General features: G+C 39.5%; 1 protein-coding gene across 5 annotated transcripts in view; it reads right to left on the bottom strand.

Moving 5' to 3' along the window:
* The window catches only part of RAVER2 (ribonucleoprotein, PTB binding 2), a 47,664-nt gene that overhangs the window by 4,597 nt on the left and 20,376 nt on the right, over positions 1–22,691 (bottom strand). For 2 of the 5 annotated variants that reach the window (XM_060231949.1, XM_060231947.1), the window contains exons 2-11: positions 20,694–20,760; positions 14,952–15,421; positions 10,381–10,572; positions 8,812–8,938; positions 6,740–6,825; positions 3,632–3,736; positions 3,107–3,218; positions 2,419–2,672; positions 1,026–1,137; positions 158–303 (exon numbers count right to left, since the gene is read on the bottom strand). In XM_060231949.1, coding sequence (XP_060087932.1) covers positions 158–303; positions 1,026–1,137; positions 2,419–2,672; positions 3,107–3,218; positions 3,632–3,736; positions 6,740–6,825; positions 8,812–8,938; positions 10,381–10,572; positions 14,952–15,421; positions 20,694–20,760 — 1,671 coding nt within the window. The remainder of the gene's footprint in view (positions 1–157; positions 304–1,025; positions 1,138–2,418; positions 2,673–3,106; positions 3,219–3,631; positions 3,737–6,739; positions 6,826–8,811; positions 8,939–10,380; positions 10,573–14,951; positions 15,422–20,693; positions 20,761–22,691) is intronic. The other 3 variants (XM_060231948.1, XM_060231951.1, XM_060231950.1) reach the window with 3 other exon arrangements.

Genomic DNA, 22,691 nt, shown 5'->3' with positions numbered 1-22,691 from the left:
TTCTACAAAATGACCGCTGATCTAATTCAATGTACTATGCTTTTGTGCATGAAAAAGCACCATTGGTATAGGACTAAGTAATACCTTTAAGATAAACTGTGGTCCAAACAGAGTGTGCACCCACCAGCTGCCATGAAAGTGCATATGAGTCACAAACCTGTGTGTAATCCCCATATTGTGGTGAATAGTTAAAGTAGTTTTCCACTTCTTGTTGTGATGTAGTTTCCTGAGCAGCTGCTGTGTCCAGCAAGGTATTTGTAAACCCAGCATGCTGCTTATTGCTACTGGTTTTGCTAGCAACTGCTGCTTAAAGAAAAATGTAAACACTCAATTAATTACAGTTATGCAAGAAGAAGAAGCAGATTTTGATGCTGAGTCACAATGATGCATGAATGGCTCATTGTATGCCATCTCTCCGGAACACATATAAGTCAAAAGCACAAAGCCAGGCTAAAGAATCTTTGAATTAAACCCCTTGCACCTTGTTCTCCATTTGGGATTGAGGCAAACCATTATTTGTTATATTCTGGTTCTCAGGCAATATTACAGGTGATGCAATGTTGCTGCCTAACAACTGGATGCACACGTGCCCATGCTTAATGAATAAATGAATCTGGCAAGGCTTACATTTAGAAAGGAATATGACAGGCAACCTTCAAAGTAGGTTAACAGTTCTGCTGTATTTTGTCCTTCTGCCAGTATTTTGCCATCTATAAATGCAGTTGCATCATAAAAACTACCTTTTCAGACAAGAGAATCTGCCAACAATTACCTGAAATGGATCACTGAGCTCACAGCAACTATTATTTACTGCCCATAAGCATGTCTTTATCTGCTGTCCTTTCAATAAACAAATTACAGATAAGACAATCCTTCCTTTTTTGGATGGACTAGAAGTGTTGATGTATAGGGCATGTTTGTAGACACTATTGATGGATGACATTCCAGCTATCACTAAGGTAACAGCTAAGTTTTGTACCCAAGTGATCAAACTGTTTAAATAAATATGTTTGTTCGCTGATTACCTGAAAGACACACAGAAGGCAGCACACTTGCCAAGTTCAAGTAGGGATTAGTACTAAGATGGATTTCTTTGGGGGGATCTCCCAGCAGAGAGGTCTGCTTTTTTGAGGAACTCTGTAAAAAAATCATAAGTAAAAAACAAAACAAATACCTTTCAATCTACAACCAGAATGAAGGGGCAAAATCCACATTGATGCTTATGCTGCAGGACAAAGGGGGCAGAAATTCTAATACCCATTGAAATGAAACCTCCTATTATTGGTTTCATTTTTCTAGCTGAATTGCCTCTGTGCTTAGTTTACAGCTACTTAAAAGCAACACAATAACTACCCCTCTAGGCAGAGTGGGGGAAAACAATGATAAAACACGTCCATTCCCTCCTCCCCACTTTTTGAGGTCTGTTTAACCATTTGCTGTGCTCTTCTGAAATCAAAGATGTATGGAAGCTGAGGAAATACAGTCTTGTTTGAACCACTGGCAGATCTGTTGTGGTATCATGATAATATCCTAGCTGCTTATGATCTGAATTATAAGTATTCAAAGGTCAAGGGAAAGTAAGATCTGACTGTTCTGGTAAGAAACAGTGCAACACTACTACTATAATGATAAAAATGGCTAGACTAAATGAACAGCATAGGAGGGAGAGAATGAGGAATGGGTCTCGAGAAGTCATTACAAACAAAAGACGTCTCTGAATGTTCACAGGTTTCCACTTGTATATGCTTTAAAATGGGGAGGGAAAAATGTGATTATTCTTCACATTTAGAATAATTTATTGAAATTAAGATAAAAACAGATTGAAAAGCTTTTTGGATCAAGTTTATACCATCACAAAAACCAGTGAGAATATCTAAGCTTGATAAAATGAAACATTAACTTTAATGGATGGGTGGGCCATGTTATGGCAGTACTAAAAATATTTGCTGGCTTCTAGTTTGTTTCCAGGTACAATTCAAACATGTTGGAACTGACCTCAGTGCTTGGGACCAGGGTACCTGGAGGACTGCCTGTTTCTATATAAACCTCCCCATGGTTTCTTCTGAAGCCCTATTCCAGGAGAATTCAGGAGCCAGGGCAGCGAAGCTAGAACCTTTTCTGTGGTGACATCCCACGTCTTACATTTCAGGCAATGTGAATCCATTTTTATTCTCCAGAACATTTGATTTTAATGTTTTCTTTTAGTCCTTGCTACTTTTAACTATTTTATTGCTGTTTTATGTTCTTAAAGGCTACATTGTTTATTGTCTTGGAGGCTTTTAAGTGGAAAGACAGCATAAAATGCTTAAAAACAGACAAAATAAAGATATTGCACAGAACTATTTCCTGTAGACTTTAACAACCAACGTTCAGGAACTGCAAGAGTGAAAAGCAAAATATTGCATGAGGGCCTCTTACCCCCAAACTTGAGTCAGTGCTTTTTGGCTGACTTTGTTGCTTGAGATGTCCAGCCTGTTGGCCTCCAGCAGGGAGGTTTGTCAAACTCTGTAGATAAGCCTGTGACCCTTCTGCCAGTCCCCCTGCCAATGACAGATTCTCCTGTGTATTATTTGGCCTTGGCATTGTTTGCCCAAATATATGATGATTTGGGAAAAATGGCAGCATGCCAATCCCTGGTGCAACTGGAGTTTGAGCTGGAGTCCGACTTGATACTGTACAATCAATCATAAAAGGGGGAAGGAATCATTAGGCAGGAATTATTAGGACAATCATTTGGGTGTTTTTAATTAAAAAGACAAGCAATGAGAAATCATTCTATAATTCTAAGAGAGCAAATAGTTTAGTGATGTACACAAGAAAAACTAAAAATTCTACCTAACAGCTATCTTTTAAAAAGATGGTTCTCCAGTTTTACTTGCAAATAGTAGTTTCCTCATTTCATGTAGAAACCAGATAAACAAACACAATTCAGACATAGCTTATTTACGACAAGATAAAGTATTCATTAAAATACTCTTGTTTTTCACTCAGCTTTTTGGTTAAGGCTAAGGGGCTGTTTCAAAAGGGATCACACTTCTTAATTACAGATAAACTAATCAGGGAAAAGCATATCTATCACTGTAATAAGGTACAAAATGCAACTTACAATTGTGTGCTTCTCCATGGCTCCCCACATCTGTGCTCCCTGGCTGTACAGTACCCATTCCTACCATTGTCTGAAGCAGCACTGCCGGAGGCTCTCCAAGTAAACCTGGTTTCTGTAAAGAAGTGCAGAAGTATTGCTTATTTACATAAAGAATTATTTTAAAACAGCTTTTTGAATGTAGATTCTTTGTTTTAATACAGTGCGAGAAAACAAAGAACAGAAGAAAATAAGTGTTGAATCCAGGGATCCTTCAGTGGAAGGCACTGACTGTTATGAATCTCTTCCATTTCCACCCTTCCCAGCAAACACTTTCAACACTGGGAACACTGATTTCCAAGTGTTGTACTAAGACCCATATGAAGACCCATGATACTCTTACAAGTAGGTCTCTGCCTCCAGCCCTACGATTATATGCACAACAAGGAAGGGTGGATTAAGAAGAAATTTCTACTTTTAACTTTCTATCTAGTATGAATAAAAGATTATTAGTACAGCTCTATGGTCAAGTTTAGTTGTTCAACTCACACTATTTGTTTGAATATTCTCAGCCTTTGCTAGCTGTTGCTGCACCAACTGTAGATGGGGGAGGTTCTGTAGCAACAAACTAGATGCATTTCCAACAACTGATCCCTATTATTCAGGAACAGGGTGGGGGAGTAATATGAAAAATGAAAGAATTCAATATTATTAACAGTTGTTATATGGAACTGGCAATATACAATTATCATAGAAATAAATATGCATAAGAGGAAGAATTCATTTCCTAGGGCTGAAGACATAGGGTTGCCAATCCCCAGTTAGGGGCAGGGGATCCCCTGGTTTGGAGGCCCTCCCTCCCACTTCATGCTTCTCAGAAAGCCAGTGTGGGGGGGAAGGGAAGTGTCCGCTGGGCATTCCATTATATCTATGGAGACTGGTCCCCATGGGCAATAATGGAGAATCAATCTGTGGGTATCTGGGGCTGGATTTGTTTTGGGTTTTTTTTGTTTTTTTCAGGTAGAGGCACTAAATCTTTAGCATAGCATCTGGTGCCTCTCTTCAACCCCGCCCAACCCCCCAAGTTTCAAAAAGATTGGACCAGTGGTCCAATTCTATCAGCCCCAAAAGAATGTGCTCCCATCCTCCAGTATTTCCAGTGGAAGGAAGGCATTTAAAAGGAACATGGTCCCTTTAAATGTAATGGGCAGAACTCCTTTCAGAGTTTTATCATGCTTATCACAACCTTTCTCCTGGCTCCACGCCCAAAATCCCCAGACATTTCCTGAGTCAGACCTGGCAACCCTATTTTGCACCCAAAATACACAGAGCTCTTTTCATCACTACTTCTGGCACAAATTGCTTCATATCTATTATTGAGGGGCAGCTCCTTTAGGCAGTAATCTTGTTGAAACTGTTGTGTAAAAAAAGAATATTTAATGAAGGCAGTTTATTGATAAGAGATTGAGTCAGAAGGCCCTTTATGTCAGTATCTTGACAACATACATTAAAAAAAACATTCCTAGAATATGAAAGACTTAATATATTCTGCACTCTTAGAAACCAAAACAAAGACTGTGTTCCCCAATGAAGAAATGTAAAATATTTTCCTATTCATTCTGCCCACAACCACCTCATTTAATTAGTTACTGCACCTTCCAAGTTTATTAATTTAATGCACTTTAAAACATTTATAATCACAGAAGGAATATGTATAAGCAAGAGAAAGGGCCTAAGCCAGTATCTCAAATGGATATCTCTGTTTATTTGCAACCAGAAACAACTTATGATTGTTTATTTTGTCGTGGTAAAGTACATTTCTCCTGTTATACTACAAAGTATTTTGTTCTATACTGAGGAGGCTACTGTACACCTTATAATCCCATTCTGCTTATTATTACTTAGACGTAAAGCTCCATGGGCCTCACATGCTTTGGATAATTCAGACCAACCAGTACAGTATCTGTCAGGAGCAGACTGGGAAGTTAAAATGGCTTTGGAACAAGCCAACCTGATTAGCCCCTGCAGCACCAAGCTAGCACCATGATAACAACCATGGCCACTGGTTTACTTATTGCCTCCTTCACCAAACTGGCAGAAGCACAGGAGGAGAGAACTTGTGATCTGACACTGATGTTCACTGCTGCTGAGGAATCCAAGGTAAGAGGCTCCAGAGGCGGTGTTGCTAGAGCTTGGATCTGCTTTTCTTGGGTGTCAGTGGTCCTCCAGGGCAGCAACCCACTAGGCAGAGCTTTCTTCCAACCCACCCCATTGTTTCATTCACTTGACTTCCCCCACTGAAGGAGAACTCCATGTAAGTTAAATGGCCAATCTGATCCTGTTTTTTTAAAAAGTTCCAGCATGCAGTTGTTTAATACTAGTTTCTGTGCTAGAACTTCAGTTTGGCACAGACAACATTGCTGTGCACACAGAGGACCAGGGTTTCTTAAGCATTTTTTGTTTTGTTTATGGGAAAATATGTTTGGGTTATTCAGTTAATAAGTTATTCAGCATGTTAACTGCATATGTTCAATACATAATCCTGAAATAAAAGTATCCGAAATTTTAAAAAGCAATACAAATTTCAGTAGTTTTTCATTGATTAATCCTAAGAACCTTTTATTTGTATACTTTTCCTTAGATATTAAAATCTCTTAATTTGAACTTCAGCACCTTTGAACTGTTTATGATACTTGTTTAATTTATAACAAACTCTGGCGTGACTTTGTCCATGGGGTCGCAAAGAGTCAGATTCGACTGTGCAACTGAACAACAACATAACAAACCAACCAATATTGCTGAAAAACATTTGCAAGTGAATGGGATTGGCATTCTTCTTGGAAACACATATCTCAGACAGCTGCCAACTTCTTCAGCCAATTATGAAAAAAACACTGTGACTCAAGGAAACTAGAGCAATCAGGTTTTCTAATGCAAAACTTCAACAATTAATGAATGAACAAACTTACCACATGTGTGAAATAAAAACATAGTTGGTTCTGTGGCAGTAAAATCCAGGATTTGGGGTTACATTTATGAAAGTACAACTTTTTTTAAAAAAAAATCAGGCATATATTGATTGCAAAGGAGAAATGCCACCTTGTTTTGTTTAGGTATAGGTAAATCAAATTAAACCTTATCCATCATGCTCTTGCAACATTGCCTCTTTTCCTCTGAAAGTTACAATGATGTAACTTTCGATCAATCATCATTGAACATAATTCAGTGATAAATGGAATGATAATTCAGACTTACAAAGGGTTTCCAAGATGGAACAATATTTCAAGAAGCTACTTCATGTAATAAAAGAGGAGGAGGAGAAGACTGTAGATTTATACCAGATTATATCAGAGACTCAGAGTGGCTTGCAATCTCTTTTATCTTCTTCCCCACAACAGACACCCTGTGAGGCAGGTGGGGCTGAGAGAGCTCTCACAGAAGCTGCCCTTTCAAGGACAACTCTTGTGAGAGCTATGGCTGACCCAAGGTCATTCCAGCAACTGCAAGTGGAGGAGTGGGAAATCAAACCCAGTTCTCTCAGATAAGATTCTGCATACATAACCACTATACCAAACCTGCTCTCTTGTTGCAAGCAAAATCTCAGATATGTTGATATAAAATATTTGCGAAGCATTTTGTGTCAGCTGATAAACATACCTGATGAACTTTATTCAAATGCAAAAAGGCTGGGCTGAGTGACGGGTTTATAAGGTGTGACAAACCCACTGGAGCTCCAAGAACTGCTTTAGAAAAAATAATAGGATGCCATTAATTGATACTACTAGGACCTGTTTTCACATAAAAATTGATTACAAAAAACTTAATTTTTCTTCACAATTTATCTTTTCCACTAGATCTGCATCACTATACATATAAATAACTAAGCGCAAGCACAATACCCAAGTGTGGATTACTGTTCAGATGGGCTCTGTTTTTGCATTTGTTAGCATCATAAAGCCTCTCTAGCACCATCACAATTCTGATCACAATGCAAAATGCTTGAGAACTACTATAGAGTTAAATGAATTAGTACAAATAATTTTGGCCATGTGATCCTCTCTAAGAGAATAAGACATACAAATTAAGCACATTTGATATTATTCTTTTTAAGTATTTAAAGATCTGTCATTTAGAGGTGGGTATGGCACTACTTCTATTGGTGGGGAAGAAAAAGGAAGAGGAGGAGGAAGAAGAGGAGATTGGGTTTATACCTTGCCCTTGACTTGAAGACTCAGAGTGGATCACAATCTCCTTTCCCTTCCTCTCCACACAACATACACCCTGTGAAGTAAATGGGGCTGAGAGAGGTCTAAGAGAATAGCTCTAAAAGAACTGTGACTGACCCAAGGTTACCCAGCAGCTGCATGTGGAGGAGTGGTGAATCAAACACTGTTCTTCAGATTAGAGTCCATCACTCTTGAACCACTACATCAAACTGGCTCTGTAGAATGGTGGGATTAGCTGCTCAGGGATGTTGTGGGTTTTTCCTCCTTGGAGGTGTTTAACAGGAGATTTGGGTCAGATTCAAGGTTATGGTTTTGACCTTTAAGGCCTTGAGCAGCCTGGGACCAATGTATCTGCAGGAATGTCTCCTTGGCTATGTTCCTGGAAAAGCACTACACTCTAGTAGTAACAACTTTCTGGTTATCCCTGGCCCTAAGGAGATCTGGCTGTCCTTGACCAGGGCCAGGGCCTTTTCAGTCCTGGCCCCTACCTGGTGGAACTCACTGCCAGATAACATCAGGGCTCTGTGGGATCTTATGCAATTCTGCAGGGCCTGTAAGGCAGAGATGTTCTGCCAGGCTTTTGGCTGAGGACAGCGATGGTTTGCTGGATGACTGGCACCTTCCATCTTCTACCACCCCAACACTTTCTGTTTTCTTCCCCCCAACCCCCATCCTGGGTGATGCCCTGGTAGTTCAGAAATGTAGATAAAAACCATAGGGCATCATCTGGGCTTTTAAATTATGTTTTAAATTGAAATTGCTATGTTAGCTTTTAATTTGTATGCTGTTTTATAATACATGTTGTACATCACCCAGAGCCCATCATAAGCTGGATAAGGCAAGTCAGGATGCTTAAGGTCATCCTGCATGATGGTTGTTTGGCCCTTCAAACTTTTTTTTTTTTAGGGTTAATTTCTGCTGGTTAGATTATAAAATTCTAATACAGGTAACAAATAATTTGCAAGGGCAGAATAAACCTCCATTTTGCCTCTTAAAAGCTGTAGAGATTGATATAAACATGGACCTGCCAATAGTAAAGGACTGATGTATATATGTAGCAGTTGTAGTTGTGAAAGGAAGATTATTTCTAGCTACAGTGGGAAAGGGAGGGGAGTCTGACAGAAATTCAGTGGATTAGGATGTCTCCTCAACTGCACAGGATTGAACCTGAAAGTTCCTATAATTATGCATCATGCATATTAAAAATGAAAACAAAATTTCCCCATCTCACAATATTAGAGCTCTTAGATGGATTCAGGACAAAAAAAAAGTATACTTTATTAGAATGTCATTGATATCTAAATCAATAAATAAGCAATTTTAGCAATTTTTTATAAGCAAAATAGGTTGATAATAAAGATATTAAGACAACTGGCTAGGAAAAATGGAGATAAGCACATGTTTGCTCTGATCTGTTGAAATTTTCTTATGTTGTTGTGTTACTAGATCATCAAAGTGTACACTCCTTTACACTTCAGACCATTTTTTTAAAAAAAGGCTTACCAACTTTGTTAGCACATCCACGTAGCTGGGGTTGCAGTAACATTTGTAACATTGCTGGGCTATTTAAGCTTTTCATAATCTGTGCTGCATTTGGCTCTGGGAGCAATCCCTTTCTGTTATTCCTCATCTTAAATGAAGAAGGTATATAAAAATTAGACCCAACATAGAAGTAAAGTATGTTCAGTAAAACAAAGTTGCTTACCTGTAACCATGGGGCTTCAAGTTGCTGCCTATGCAGTCATGTACAAGACAAAGCACACACAAACATTTTGAAAACTTCTAGACCGGGGCCGCAACATTTTTGAACCTGTGCACACCTTTGGAATAAGATGGTGGGCACAGCCACAAAATGGCTGCCATAGCTTATCTTTAGTCACACAATGAAGATACTTGTGCTGTGGTGGCAGCTGCTTCCAAAGAAACAGTTTTAAAAATCTGCACAGCCAGATTTCCAATGGCCTATCAGAAATCCTGCTGGGTAAAAGCCCCACCTGGCCCTGCTCTAGAGATCCCAGACCATTGGACCAGGTGGGGGTTCCCCTGCTTTTGCAGACTCCTCTCCACCCACAAATGTCCCACAATATGGTGCGTCGAAGTCATGCAGTGACTCTCTAGTTTCTGGGCAAAACTCTATGGCAAATTTGGGCTCAAACCATAGAGTTTTGCCAAAAAGATATATTGCCATGTGATATTGGCGGTGTGATGATGTCACTTTCAGGTGATATCATCACTCCGCACACAGTTTGGACTGAAGATCCTCCTGCTGGGAAGCAGGTAGGATGTGGATACTTTGCCCACTTTCTAAAAACTCTTGGCTGATGCCAAGAAAGGTCTCTGTAAGTGCCATGACATCCACAGGCACCACATTGGAGACCCCTGTACTAGAGCTATGACAGGAGCTATGACCCTCCAATCATGAGGTTTCTTTTATTATTGTATGTGCTTTATTAAGGGTAGGTATAAAAGACTATACAGAGTGCCTTTCCAAGAATATTATAAAGCAAGTCATTTTACTTACTTAATTGTAGCCTCTGAGCAGTTCTACAGAGTGAAACTAACAAGCTACTGTAATTACATTGCCTTCCATGAAGGTAGTTTCAGATGTAGCCAGTTTGGTCTGCAGCAGAACAGCTAGATTTGAGTCCAGTACCACCTCAGAGACCAACAAGATCTTCAGGGTATAAGGTTTGTGAGTCAAAGTTTTATCAGAGACTCTTGAAAGGTTATACCCCCAAAATTTTGTTGGGCTGTAAGGTGCTACTGGACTTGAATCCAGCTATATGCTGTCACAGCTGATGAAGTACAATCTCCAAAGGTCTCTTACAATTTGAAATATGCTAGGTGCTTAAAATAAGTCCTCTGAATTAGGCTAATGTCCATAGCATCATCCTGAACTCAGAGGCTGGGATTTATGAACCACAATTATTCTAAGGAATAGCACTTTCCTCCCTTTCCACCCCTAGTTGTTCCCTCCAAGAAAACTTGCTCCTGATGTTTTGGTACAGAATAAGTTGCAATGCTGGGTGCTGCGATTACAAAAGGACCAAAACCCACAGAAAACTCTCTTACCATGCGTTGTGCTGCTATAAGTGTAGCAAGAGTGCCTCGGCCTGGAGCTCCAGGAGCACAATAGGATACACGCATTTTTTTTCCTTCAAAGGTCAGGCCATCTGCAACCTGCTGTACTTCCTCTGCCTGCTCTGCTGTTTTATACTCAATAACTGCATAGCCATCAACAGAGTTATCTTCGTCCTGAGCAAGCTAAAAAGAACATTTTAAAACACAATGCATAAAGTACTATTTTTGTAAAATTCTTTCCAAACTTCAGTATATTATCACACATACAAAAATCATTAATTGACTGTACAAAATCATTAGAATGTCCAAATCCACATTAACTTTACAGGTAATTTATTCAATGCTAAATTAATTTAGTATGCAAATACAGTTTCATTTTGACACCTCAGCTATTGGCCATGATCCACTAAGCCAATTTATGTTGTGCATTATAGAAGGTGATTTAGATGTTTCTTCATAAGCCTTCTCTGAAACATCACAGCTTTCTTTTAAACACCCTATTTACAGGAATATTTGCAGTTCAGGAAGAAGAACTGCAGATTTATACCCTGCCCTTCTCTCTGAACCAGAGCTGCTTACAATCTTCTTTATCTTCCTCCCCCACAACAGACACCCTGTGAGGTGGGTGGGGCTGAGAGGGCTTTCACAGCAGCTGCCCTTTCAACGACAACCTCTGCCAGAGCTATGGCTAACCCAAGGCCATGCTAGCAGGTGCAAGTGGAGGAGTGGGGAATCAAACCCGGTTCTCCCAGATAAGAGTCCACGCACTTGATCACTACACCAAATTTGCAATGGTTCTTTTCTACTAAAACAAATCCACACACACACCCCCTCCAAGCTTAACTCTATGGAAGGGAGGAATGTATGATCAGGCTCTTTGGATCACTGCCATTAGATTTCACTTATTTCAGTAGCCTTCACTTTCACGTCTACTCCTTAAGGAATTAGAGATCCCATTCCCCTGATAGGAGTGGGAGATCCCGTTCCCTGCTTGTTCCTGTTCACTGCTCTCAGTGACAGCAGAAGAAAATAACTAAAATGCACAGCATTTTGTGTTGTGCCATGTCACCTGCAAGTTAAAAAAAATGGAAATAACATAAGGTAACTCCTAGAGCTACCCCATGTCACTTCTGTTCTGATTTTAACTGGAAGTCATATGACACTGTGGCTGACATTGCACCCCCTACATCCCCACTCACAGCTCTCCCAATGGATGCCGGGGATTGTCTGGAAATCCTGTAAGGAAGATACAAGCAGTATCGGCTTGATACCAGTCTTTAATCAGCTGAGGAAAAGTAGGATTTACCTCTTGAATTATGGCATTCCACTCAATGCTTATAAAATTATTAAAGTTAATCAAATCAATACAACTGGCTATATTTACACACATTTTTGTGATTTTGACCTTGTCATATGATACCCCATAAGCCATTTCTTAAGCACTAAAGTAGATACGCCAAATTTGCAGCATGGCATCCAACGAGTCTCCTCAAAATACCCTGCAAATTTCAAAAGGATTGGACCAGGGGGTCCAATTCTATGAGCCCCAGAAGAAGGTGCCCCTATCCTTCATGATTTCCAATGGAGGGAGGGCTTTTAAAAAGTATGCTGCCTCTTTAAATGTGATGACCAGAACTCCCTTTGGAGTTCAATTGTGCTTGTCACAAACGTTCTCCTGGCTCCACCCCCAATGTCTCCTAGCTCCACCCCCAAAGTCCCCAGTTATTTCTTGAATTGGACTTGGCAACCATAACAATCCCTGTGGGGGGGGGGGAGTTAACATGGGCTCACTTTGTACCTCTAAAAGCTTCTGCTAGAGTACCACATTCCTGCAAAGAGGAGCGGGAAATCTTTTAAAATCACTCTTGACTGATGTCAGTCTGCTCTAGGAATTATTTTACCATAGAGTTTCCAGAAAATCCTAGAGCATTTTTTCCTAGAAGTCATCTAGCATCATCAGCCAACAGCACCCCCTTAGTCCTTGCCCCTTCCTAACCCTTGCTAATTACCATCCAAAGGCTAGAACCTTAGTTTTTGCCACTTGATAAACATACAGCAGTCACTTATTCTGCCCTATGAAATCACTCTGGAATGATAGAAAAGCATAAGAATAATCATCTGTGCAAATCCCATCACAACTGGTCAAAAATTCATAGGAAAAAAATGGGAACAGTGCTTGTATCAGTAACTACACAAAAATGGGGAATGCAACTAAAAAAACTAACATATCCTTAAACAAGAATATTTGCACAGGTTAAAAGTCATGTCATATTTTTTTCAAGGGAACTCTGTATAAACAGTATTAGAATAAATGTTTAGAAAAGCAACATTTGTGTATAAACACAGTCCACCAAAGGCCAATGTATTTCCAGCACTGAGAGAGAGGAAATTCAGACAACATTAAAAAAGGTATGATTTCGCCTTTCAAAACCCATCTTACAATGCAATCCTATGCAAACTGCAATGGGTTTAGGCTGTAGAGACTCTGTCCAGGATTGTGCTGTCTGAGCATTGCAGGAAACACAACACTACTAGCATACCATAAGAAAATAGTTTAGTGCAGGGGTGTCGAACTCATTTGTTATGAGGGCCGGATCTGACATAAATGAGACTTTGTTGGGCCAGGCTGGGCTATGTTGGGCTGGGCCATGTGTGTACCTATTTAAGATTAAGTATCAGAGATATAAACTTTTTAAAGAACACAGACAAACATGACTCAAAAAAACCCCTTACAACATTAGCACTTGTTGGTCTTAAAGGTGCTGTCTTTGTATATCTCCCATGGGATCCAGGGACCTAGGCAAAGGAAGCTTTGGCTCTTTCCCTCCCTCACCAGGGGACCAGGAGGGAGAAGAGCCTCAACCAATGGAGAAAATCAAGGTTTTGCTCTGTAGCTCTTGTGCAATTGAGCAAGCCTTGCAAAGCAAGCTGAGATGCAGAAAGAAGCAAGAGAGAGGGAGAAAGAAGGGGGGGCGCATGTTTGACACCCCTGGTTTATTGCAACAATGTCATTCATTTATCTTTAGTTCAGTTGTGATGAATATGTTCCTAGCAGCAATGGGAAGAGGTGTGAAAATATGCAGCTGCCTTACATTAAGGAGGTCATCAATCCATCTAGCTGAGTATCATCTACTTCAACTAGCAATGACTTTTTCAGCAAATTTTTCAGCAGATTTCCTCAGCCCTGCTGCCAAAGATCCTTTTTAATGATGATTCACAGGATTCAATACGGGACTTTCTATTCTGAGCCCTTCTCAACACTGTAGCAAACTGTATTTGATCATCTATATACCATTTACACCCTTCTAAATCTAGACTATGTATCCATATTTTTTCCAGCATACAGTAATTATTTCTAAACTGAGACAATAATGGGTTCTATAGTACACAATCTCTCTCACACACACACACACTCATATACACACATGCTAGATGGATCTATATATTAGTATATGGGAAAGACTGAAGGTAAAAGAAGGGGACAGTAAAGGATGAGATGGTTAGACAGTGTTATCAGTGCAACGAACATGAATTTGAACAAACTTAGGAGGATGGTGGAAGATAGAAGAGCCTGGCGTGATGTGGTCCATGGGGTTGCAGAGAGTCAGACTTGACTGTGCAACTGAAGAACAACAACAACATATCTAACAAGTGGAGACCCACAAAGACTTGCTGGGGGCATCTCACTTTCCCTTCTGCTACTACCTCAATTCTTCCTTGAAAGTCTACATAGGCTCTTCCCTTTCCCTGTTCCTTCTTTCCTTCCACCCACCAGCCAATCTACCTTTATCTGCCTGTCTTCTTCAACTTTTCTTTCTCACCTCCCCCTGGGAAAACTTTTGTGGATGACAGGTTGTGGACTGGGCCCAGCTGCACAATGCCAGCTGCTCATTAGGTCCCAGTTGTGCAGTGGGGAACCCACAAGGACTTGTGGAATCACCCTCCCTACACTATTTTCTCTTTTCCTCCTCCTAGCAGCCCCCATATCCTTACCTTTTCCTGCTTCCTTTTCTCCTTTCCACCTACCAACTGACCATCCTTTGATGTGCCCCCCCTCTTCAGCTATATTTATTATTTACTTAATTTACACTGTTCCTTTCTCCAGAATGCGGATCCAAATCATCTTAACATAATTCTCCTCTCCTCCATTTTATGCTCACATCAATACTATGAATTAGTTTAAGCTGAAAGTGCATGACCTAGTAAGTTAACAAGTAACCTCCCATAGCAGTTTGGGGTTTCAAACCCGGGTTTCCCACCTATTCTGAAACTGTAGCCACTGTTGGGCTTCTGCTGGGTTTTGTGCGGTGGGTGCTGATGAACACTAGCAAATAGCTGGGCTTAGATGAGTCATGCAAGTTACACGGTTGTAAGTAGCCTGCTGGTTGCTGGGCCTACTGTTATGACTACTAGTAGTACAGGAACTATCAGGAACTATCATAAATGCAGCTAAATCACTCATTATCTAAACATATTAAGTTGTATGCCAGATGAAGGAAGAATCCGTAATATGTGCAGACAGAGACCAAACTTCAGCAGAAATGAAGTATATTTTTGCATACCTGACAAAACACAGGTTTGTATTTCGATGAGAAAGTTTTCATTATATCCTCTGCATCGGTGTAATCCACAGGGAGATTTTCCACACAAAGGCACCTTGAATGTACATGGTCTGGAGATAACTGGTTAATATCCATCCACTGGGCAAAAAGTACATTTCCATCTAACTGTTTCCCTAGAAGGTCCAATCTAGCCCTAGCAGCAGAATCCTTTTTCATGTATTCCACAAAACCATAGCCCTTGGAATAGCCAGTGACTTCACTATAAATCAAGAAGTGTCTCTCAATATTACCGTAGGGACGCAGCAACTCTTCAAAGTCTTGTAACGTATAAGAGGTAGGCAAGTTGGTAATACAGAGGAGGGCATCGGTTGGCTGAAGCTGCACTGATATTTCGTTGCCACGAAGGGAGTGTTGGTGAAACAGATGTATTGCATACTGAGCTTGCTCCCCATTCAGTAGAGTAACAAAAGCTGTAAAAGCAAATGAGCACCATATTTACCTTCTCTACCACAATTCATCTTTAATAACAGTGTCAGTTGGGAGTCTTGGTCAAAGAAAAGAACAAAAAGTTCTAGAGAGTAGGATGGCCAACATTTGTGATGTACCCAAAGCAGAAAAATGGAAACAGTATTTACTACAAAATGTAAATTGGATGCACTATGGCTGATACTGTGATCATTAGCTCAAAGTGAACATTTAAATTTCATAATCACATTAATCTTTCTTTGCCAAAAATTGGCACTAGGAGTGGAAAGCATGCTGCCAGCTGCACTATGATTTTTAAAGCTATTGCTAAGTAAACATTTGACAACTGTAAATATAGATATAGAACAAAAAGAAAATTGAATAGCTAATTTCAAACATATGGCTTGGAGTGTGCATTTGGCTACACCTGAGTTAAACTAAGCATCTCAAGTGTACCTGGAATTCTTCAGGATACTGAAGAAATGATCCCAAAAAATCCCAGAAATATTCAGGATTTACCAGGAAGATTGGGAGCCAGAGTTTGCAGACTCCCAGGGATTATCTTTTTCTGTTTTTGGGGAAGGGGTTCTATGGGCTTGCCAGGCTGTTTGTGTCAATTTCAAATATGTTTGTCAGTTTCAAGAGGGGTTTTTTTTGTTCTTTGTTGGAGTTGCTTTGTGTCCCCTTTGTGGTTTTTACAGTATTGCAAAAATCCCTCCCTGCTTGAATTTGCTCTGCTGTGATTTCACTTTGGTTCTGTTGAGCATGCACTGCCACAGTGGCGCTGTGTTCTGCTGGGTATTTGATGCATTGCCATTTGTTCTATTGAGCTTGCAACATCCCATCCTGCCCCCCCCCCCCAAGCTTGGAATTGTTCTGCTGAGATTCTCTGGTTTGACATTACTTCTGGTGGGCTTGCACAGCCACAGTGGCCTTTGGTTCTGCTGGGCTTCTGCGCATTGCAATTGGCTCTGTTGAGTCTGCAAAACTAACCCCCAACTGCAGGGATTTTCTGGTTTGATTTTGGTTCTGTTTGTCTTAGCATATTGGCTTGTTTTCTTCTGGGATTGCTGGGTTCTGCAGTGGATCTGCTGGGCTTGTTGTTGGTTCTTCCATGGGAGACACTTGATTAGTGATTGCTGTTTGCAAGCCTGCTTTTGACCTGGAAGCAGCTTGGAGGTGTTCCCTCCCCTCCGCTGCCCGCTTCCATAAGAAATAACAGGGGATGGCTGAGGGCACCCTGTCCATAAAATCAGACCCCTGGGTCCAATCTACTAGAAATTTTGGGGGTTATTTAAAGGATAGTCACCAGCAGCTCCACCAGCAGCTGATACAAAATACAAAAGCTGGGGCTCTTGGAACCTGCTAAAATGTGCATATAAAACCTGGACTGTTCCATCTGAATTGCTTCTGGTTTGTTTTTGTGTCCTGTTCAAATTGCTGGTAATAGAGTTGCCAGGTCTCCTAGTATAGTGGCAGATGTCCCACCAGAAGCCCCTGCCAGATGCTGTTTTGACAGCTGGTGGGAGGGAACTAAAAAATCTCCATCAGCACGACAGTATTACATCACCTTTGAGAAAATCCAGAAGCACAATCGTGTCTCTCTAGAAATTGCCATAGAGTTTCTAGCAATTCCTAGAGAGGCATATCCCCCCCCCCCCAAGAAGTGATATAACACTATTGCATTAATGGCACTCCAATGTCCCCACATCCCTGGCAATCCTACATGGCCAGCCCTCAGCGTTTTAGGGCTATAGTACCTGATGGACCACCTTTTTCTATACTAACCAGTCTATACTGGCTGATTAAAGAATGAGGCTTGCTTATGAGAACCTGCTTTAAGTGAGGTTTATGAAAGGCGTTTTTCAGTTGGCAAATTATAGAATGTCCTTCCTCAAGAGATAAGGTTAGTACTATCTTTATAGCTTTCTGAAGAAAATAAAACTTTAGATATGTCTGACTAATGGTGCAAAATGCAGTGGCACAGGTCTTTACAGGGAACTGGTGCACAGCACACATTCAATGTGTGCTATTTGAGCTGCACTGGCTCCCAAGGTTCCAATATTCTTGTGCTGACCTTTAAGGCCCTTAACAGTCTGGGACTTGTGCACTTTCGGGATTGCCTCTCCCGCTATACTCCCAGAAGAGCATTATACTCACTAGACCAAATCTACTGGTGATCCCTGGCCCAAAGGATATCTGACTGTCCTTGACCAGAGGACAACCTGGTGGAATTCTCTGCCAAATAACATCCAGGCCCAGAGGGATGTGAAGCAGTTCTGCAAGGCCTGTAAAGCAGATATGGTCTACCAGGCATTTGGTTGAGGACAGCAATGGCAGTATTCTCTGGCACTCCCATCCTCCTTCCCCCTCTGCGCCTCCCCCAGTGGGCTTTCCTGGATTTTTATTGTCGTCTTTTCATCATTACTGATTTTATGGTTCTAAATTGTATCATAATGATATTGTAATTTTAATGTTGTACACTGCCCTGAGCCTTGCTTTCATGGGAGAGGGCAGTCTAAAATGGAATAAATAAATATTGACAGCACTCCTTCTACTGTTTTTATTCATTAGAAGCATTTGCTGTTTTTACTAGCAACCACTTGCATTGCATTAAAATTACATGTTTTAGACTATTATTTGATTTTATTTTTGTCAGCTGCTCTGGTCACCCAATTAGGATAGAAAGGTGACAAAATGCCTAATGAATACACCAATGAAAGCAGCATAGATTGATCCATTCATTTTCCAAATCTGCTTATTTTTCCATTGTATTTTCTTTTGTAATAAAATTGCCATGCTGTGGTGGTGGTAGGATGGGTATCATTATTTGGACACTATAATCTTTTAAATACATTGCTGGCATCATATTTCAATGGAATCTTTTTCCTGAAACTCAATTCCAGGAAGCTCTAACAGAAAATATATGTTATTCCAGATTGCTTATTAATCGTCTGTTTCCAGTGAACATCAAAACTCAAACAGAACTGCTACTGAGAGGAAAGAGTACACCATGGAGAAATTGGAATGTTAACATTTCCTTTTAAGCCTGAATAATCAAGAGGTTACACTATCCCAAAGCCCACGAAGTTTACTAAATAAATGTTAACATATCTGCTTTTATAAAAATGTTTAACATAAACTATACCACTTCAGACACATAGAGAATAATATAATCTCATCTAACAACTATTGCATTATACAACGTTTTAGTCTACATCCACTATGTCAAGATTTTTTTGTTAAACTGAACAAAAAAAGAAATTTAACTAATGCCTTGTAAAAAAAATCTAATAAGGATATGTGATTATGCCACATAATATACTGAAAGAATGAAACAAATATCAAGGCGCACATATAGTGGTCTATCTGTGAATATATATGTATATATATTGCTGTCGCAGCCAAATTATGACAACCCTGCAGGATTTTCAATGCAAAAGACATTCAGAGGTGGTTTTGCCCTCTCTTGTTTCTACATAGCCATTCTGGTCTTCTTTGATGGTCTCCCATCCAAATACTAACCAGGGATGACCCTGCTTAACCTTCCGAGATCTGACAGCTTGAGTTGTCCAGGTCAGGGCAAATAATCTATTAGTGAGATTTAAAAGGAACAACAATACTCCAATGCCTTCAGAAGGAGCAACAATACTTTAGTGCTCTCCTATTCACATTAAACTTCTGCTTCGTGGTTTCTGAAGTTAGCTAACACTCCTCTCTTGTATTCTAGAGATCACTTCTGTTTACTCAGTGATTATTTATTACAAACCTACTTCTATATTCCCCAGTTGTATAGAAACACATACTATTTCTTTCTAATTTGTAATAAAAAGGTAAAATTAGTCCTTCAGAATTAAGGGTTTCTTTTAGCATTATGTTTACATATCTCAATGCACTTTAATTGCAACTCACATATCAGTTGTGTTTCAAATGAATGCAAGATGTAAGAAATTAAATTTTTAATGAAGCACTTATTAAACCAGAGAAAATTCCTAGAGGTCACTTAAAATGGAAATAACTGAACCTGGCAACTCTCTGTCATCCATCCTTTGTTTATGAGGAACTTGGAGTGCACACATGGCTATCTCACACAAGCAGCTGCATCCCCATGCAGAGCTGCAACACGCAGCTTTGCACATGTGGAGCTGTTTACAATACTCAAAAGCAGGAAGTAATGACCTCCAAGAGCACACATAGTGCTTTTTACAGAGCCATTCTAAGCACACATCAGCAGCAGAGAAAGTTTGGGGGTGGGGGAAGAGGAAACAGAAAAAGAAAAAGAAACAACAGGAACAATAATACTCCAAGTTATTAATTATTCCAAATTATTTATTTTCACATCTAAAAACAGGTAATTTACAGTCAACAGTATGTGCCTTAGTTAAACTGAACATCTGAACAACACTTCACTGTTGCAGCTCTCAAAACAAAGTCAGTATTAAATGACTGCTTAGGGCTACTCCATCATAAACAGAAATCTTGCTGAATAATACACTTTGAAATATGATAACTATGTTAGCAAAAAAAATAGATTCAGCTGAAAGTGAAAATGTATTCTGAGTAATTGCAACATTCGTGCTTTATTTTAGTGACTGCAAATATATATATGACCTTTGCATAGAAATGCAGAGGGGATACTATCAACACAGACACCTCCTAAACAAATATGCACAAAATTGTGTTGAAGCCAGAATATGTACAAGAAATGTCCCCAATATTTAGAAAATCTTCTGTTACACTGGGACTAATCCACACAATACATAATAATTCAACATCTTATCAGCTGATGAATTCCAGCTGGTATTGTGAACCACCTCCAACGAGATGACAATAAGCAATTTAAAATAATCTGTGGCAATTTATTATTGGTAGCTACTTTGCACATTTAAGTGATCAGTTAATGTGAAAAGATGGTAGGAAGTATCATGGAAATAGCCTTTCATTTCATTTTACAGCAATGTTATATTCCCAGATTCTTTGATGTGAAAACTGATTGCAGGATTCCTTCTATTTGCTGATTCCTCCAAGTCAGAATGGGGGGGGGGGGGGGGAGGGGGGAATGTAATGGTCAGAGCTCATACTAGGAATAAGTCTATCATCTTTACCATTTTCATTCTGCAGTTCCAACACAGATGAATTTCTTTCTCAACAACAATTCTTCAGAGTTAATTATATTGCAGACACCATTAAACTTCATACTTACCTAGCTTTCAGAAACATATTACAGTTTTTCACCAATATAATCCCTATACTAATGTTAATATCAATTGTTATTACCTGTTCTTTTATTTTTGTCCACATAACAATACTTCAGTTCGAAGTCTTTTAATAAATCATGGATCTCCTGAAAAAAAAGACAGATATTGCATCAAACAGTAATTCTTCTAACCTATCATTTGGATTGTACAGTTCCAGAAATGCTCCAGATCAACCATTACACTTATAAACATATGAAACAAACATTAGTTAGTAATTAATATGCGAGTAATCACAATAGCAGTAGACTATATTCATTTAAAATAAAAGTTCACAAAGTAGTATGAGATATATAGTTAATAATGAAGTTCAAAGACATTTCTACTGTATTATATAACAAAACCTCACAGTAGGATTTCCATTCAAATACATTATTTTTTTCCTTGTAGAAATAAAACACCAAAATGGAACCTTAGATCCACACTTCAGCAGACATGTTTTCATGGAAGATGTGACATTGGACACAATTAGCTGTGGCAACATCTATGATTACCCAGTGCAATTCCTGCCTGCTATTCCTATTTTATATCCTGTTTGTACCACAAAACATTGTGATTGCCTGCTGGAAGAAATGTATTTTACGATAGCAAACAAGGCCACAAATACAATTAAATTATTCCTGTGCATTTCAGTAAACAACTTCTTCTCCTATAATGACTGTTCCTTCCTCTATAATTATGTATTTCTGTACAAATCCCCAAAGAATGCAGAAAGTAGTATCAATTTTACTGGTGCCAAATGTTTCTCATTTTTTCCAATGTACTGTTGCATCCTTTTCCTCTAGTGTGTTGAGCAAAGCGAAAGAAACTGCCCATTAATTTATCAGGGTAGGGGAGAAGGAGAATTAAAGTGCTATGGACTATTTCTCTTCAGTTATCAATTATTTTTCTCACATGCTCACTGATACCATTGTTTTCTACTTCATATGTGCTTATATGATGAACAGCTCTGGTAGACTATTGTAATATGCCCAGGATTGTCTGAGTTAATAAGTATTATGACCACTCTATTGTGGTCATTAAAAACAGGATGCTAGATGTTGAGCACCAAGAACTATATAGTTTGGCACCAGGGGTAGCAGGTACTGATTTTAAAAGTTAAATTAGTAGAGGGAATGTGCTTCTTATACTGTATATAGTTATGATCTTCCAGCTAACATCAGTGCATCAGACATAGCACGCTTTTTTTAGGGCAGAGGTAACCAATTTGTGCCAGCTGCCATAAAAATATTCTAAGCCAAAGTGATTTCACAACTTCTGTATGGCATCCCAATCAGGATTGGAACTTTTTAATGTGCTATTGAACATGCCCAATCCAAATTCTTGTGTAAAATTCTGGGCATGCCAAAATGTGTCCCATATGCAGTTATCTGCTTAGAAACTGGCATATCCTTAATGGTTACTAGTGCATGGCTTATGACCTTCAAATTCTGGCTACACTTGCACTATAACTCTGAACTGGGGCGTTATATCTATCAAATGCTCTCTGAGTTTAACTTGTCAAATTGGTCAGTATATATTGAGAAAAAACTCAAAAGCAATGGGTTTATCTCAAGAACTACTGTCCAACAAATTAAAAACAGGTTGTTAGATATCAAACGCCAAGAACTATATAGTCTGGCTAAGAAAACTTGTTCCCCACTGAGCTTTGAGATCCCTCTCAGTACTGGGGAAATGGTCCCATATCTATCCGTCTTGCAAGTGCCACAGCAGTGTAGAGCTTTTTCCCTTGCTAAATGTAATGCCATGCCCTCTGCCATTCTTTATGGCAGATTCAACAAGACAGCCTACTCAATCAGATACAGCCTCTGCAAACAAAAATGTGCTGAGTCAATTACTCATATGCTTCTTTATTGTCATTTGTATACAGATCTTCATCACAAGTATCTACATCCTCTTTTAGTTAGCATGGTTGATAGTTCTGATGAACTTAAGGTCTATAGACTTTTGATTTATTCTTCATCTTGTGTCACTGAGAAGGTGGCTAAGTTTCTTTTTAAAAAGGTAAAGGTAGTCCCCT

The sequence above is a fragment of the Heteronotia binoei genome, chromosome 2 (genome assembly GCF_032191835.1).
Source record: "Heteronotia binoei isolate CCM8104 ecotype False Entrance Well chromosome 2, APGP_CSIRO_Hbin_v1, whole genome shotgun sequence".
NCBI classification, from domain to species: Eukaryota; Metazoa; Chordata; class Lepidosauria; order Squamata; family Gekkonidae; genus Heteronotia; species Heteronotia binoei.
The sequence above is the reverse complement of the archived record's forward strand: the minus strand, read 5'-3'. Positions and strand labels throughout refer to the sequence as shown.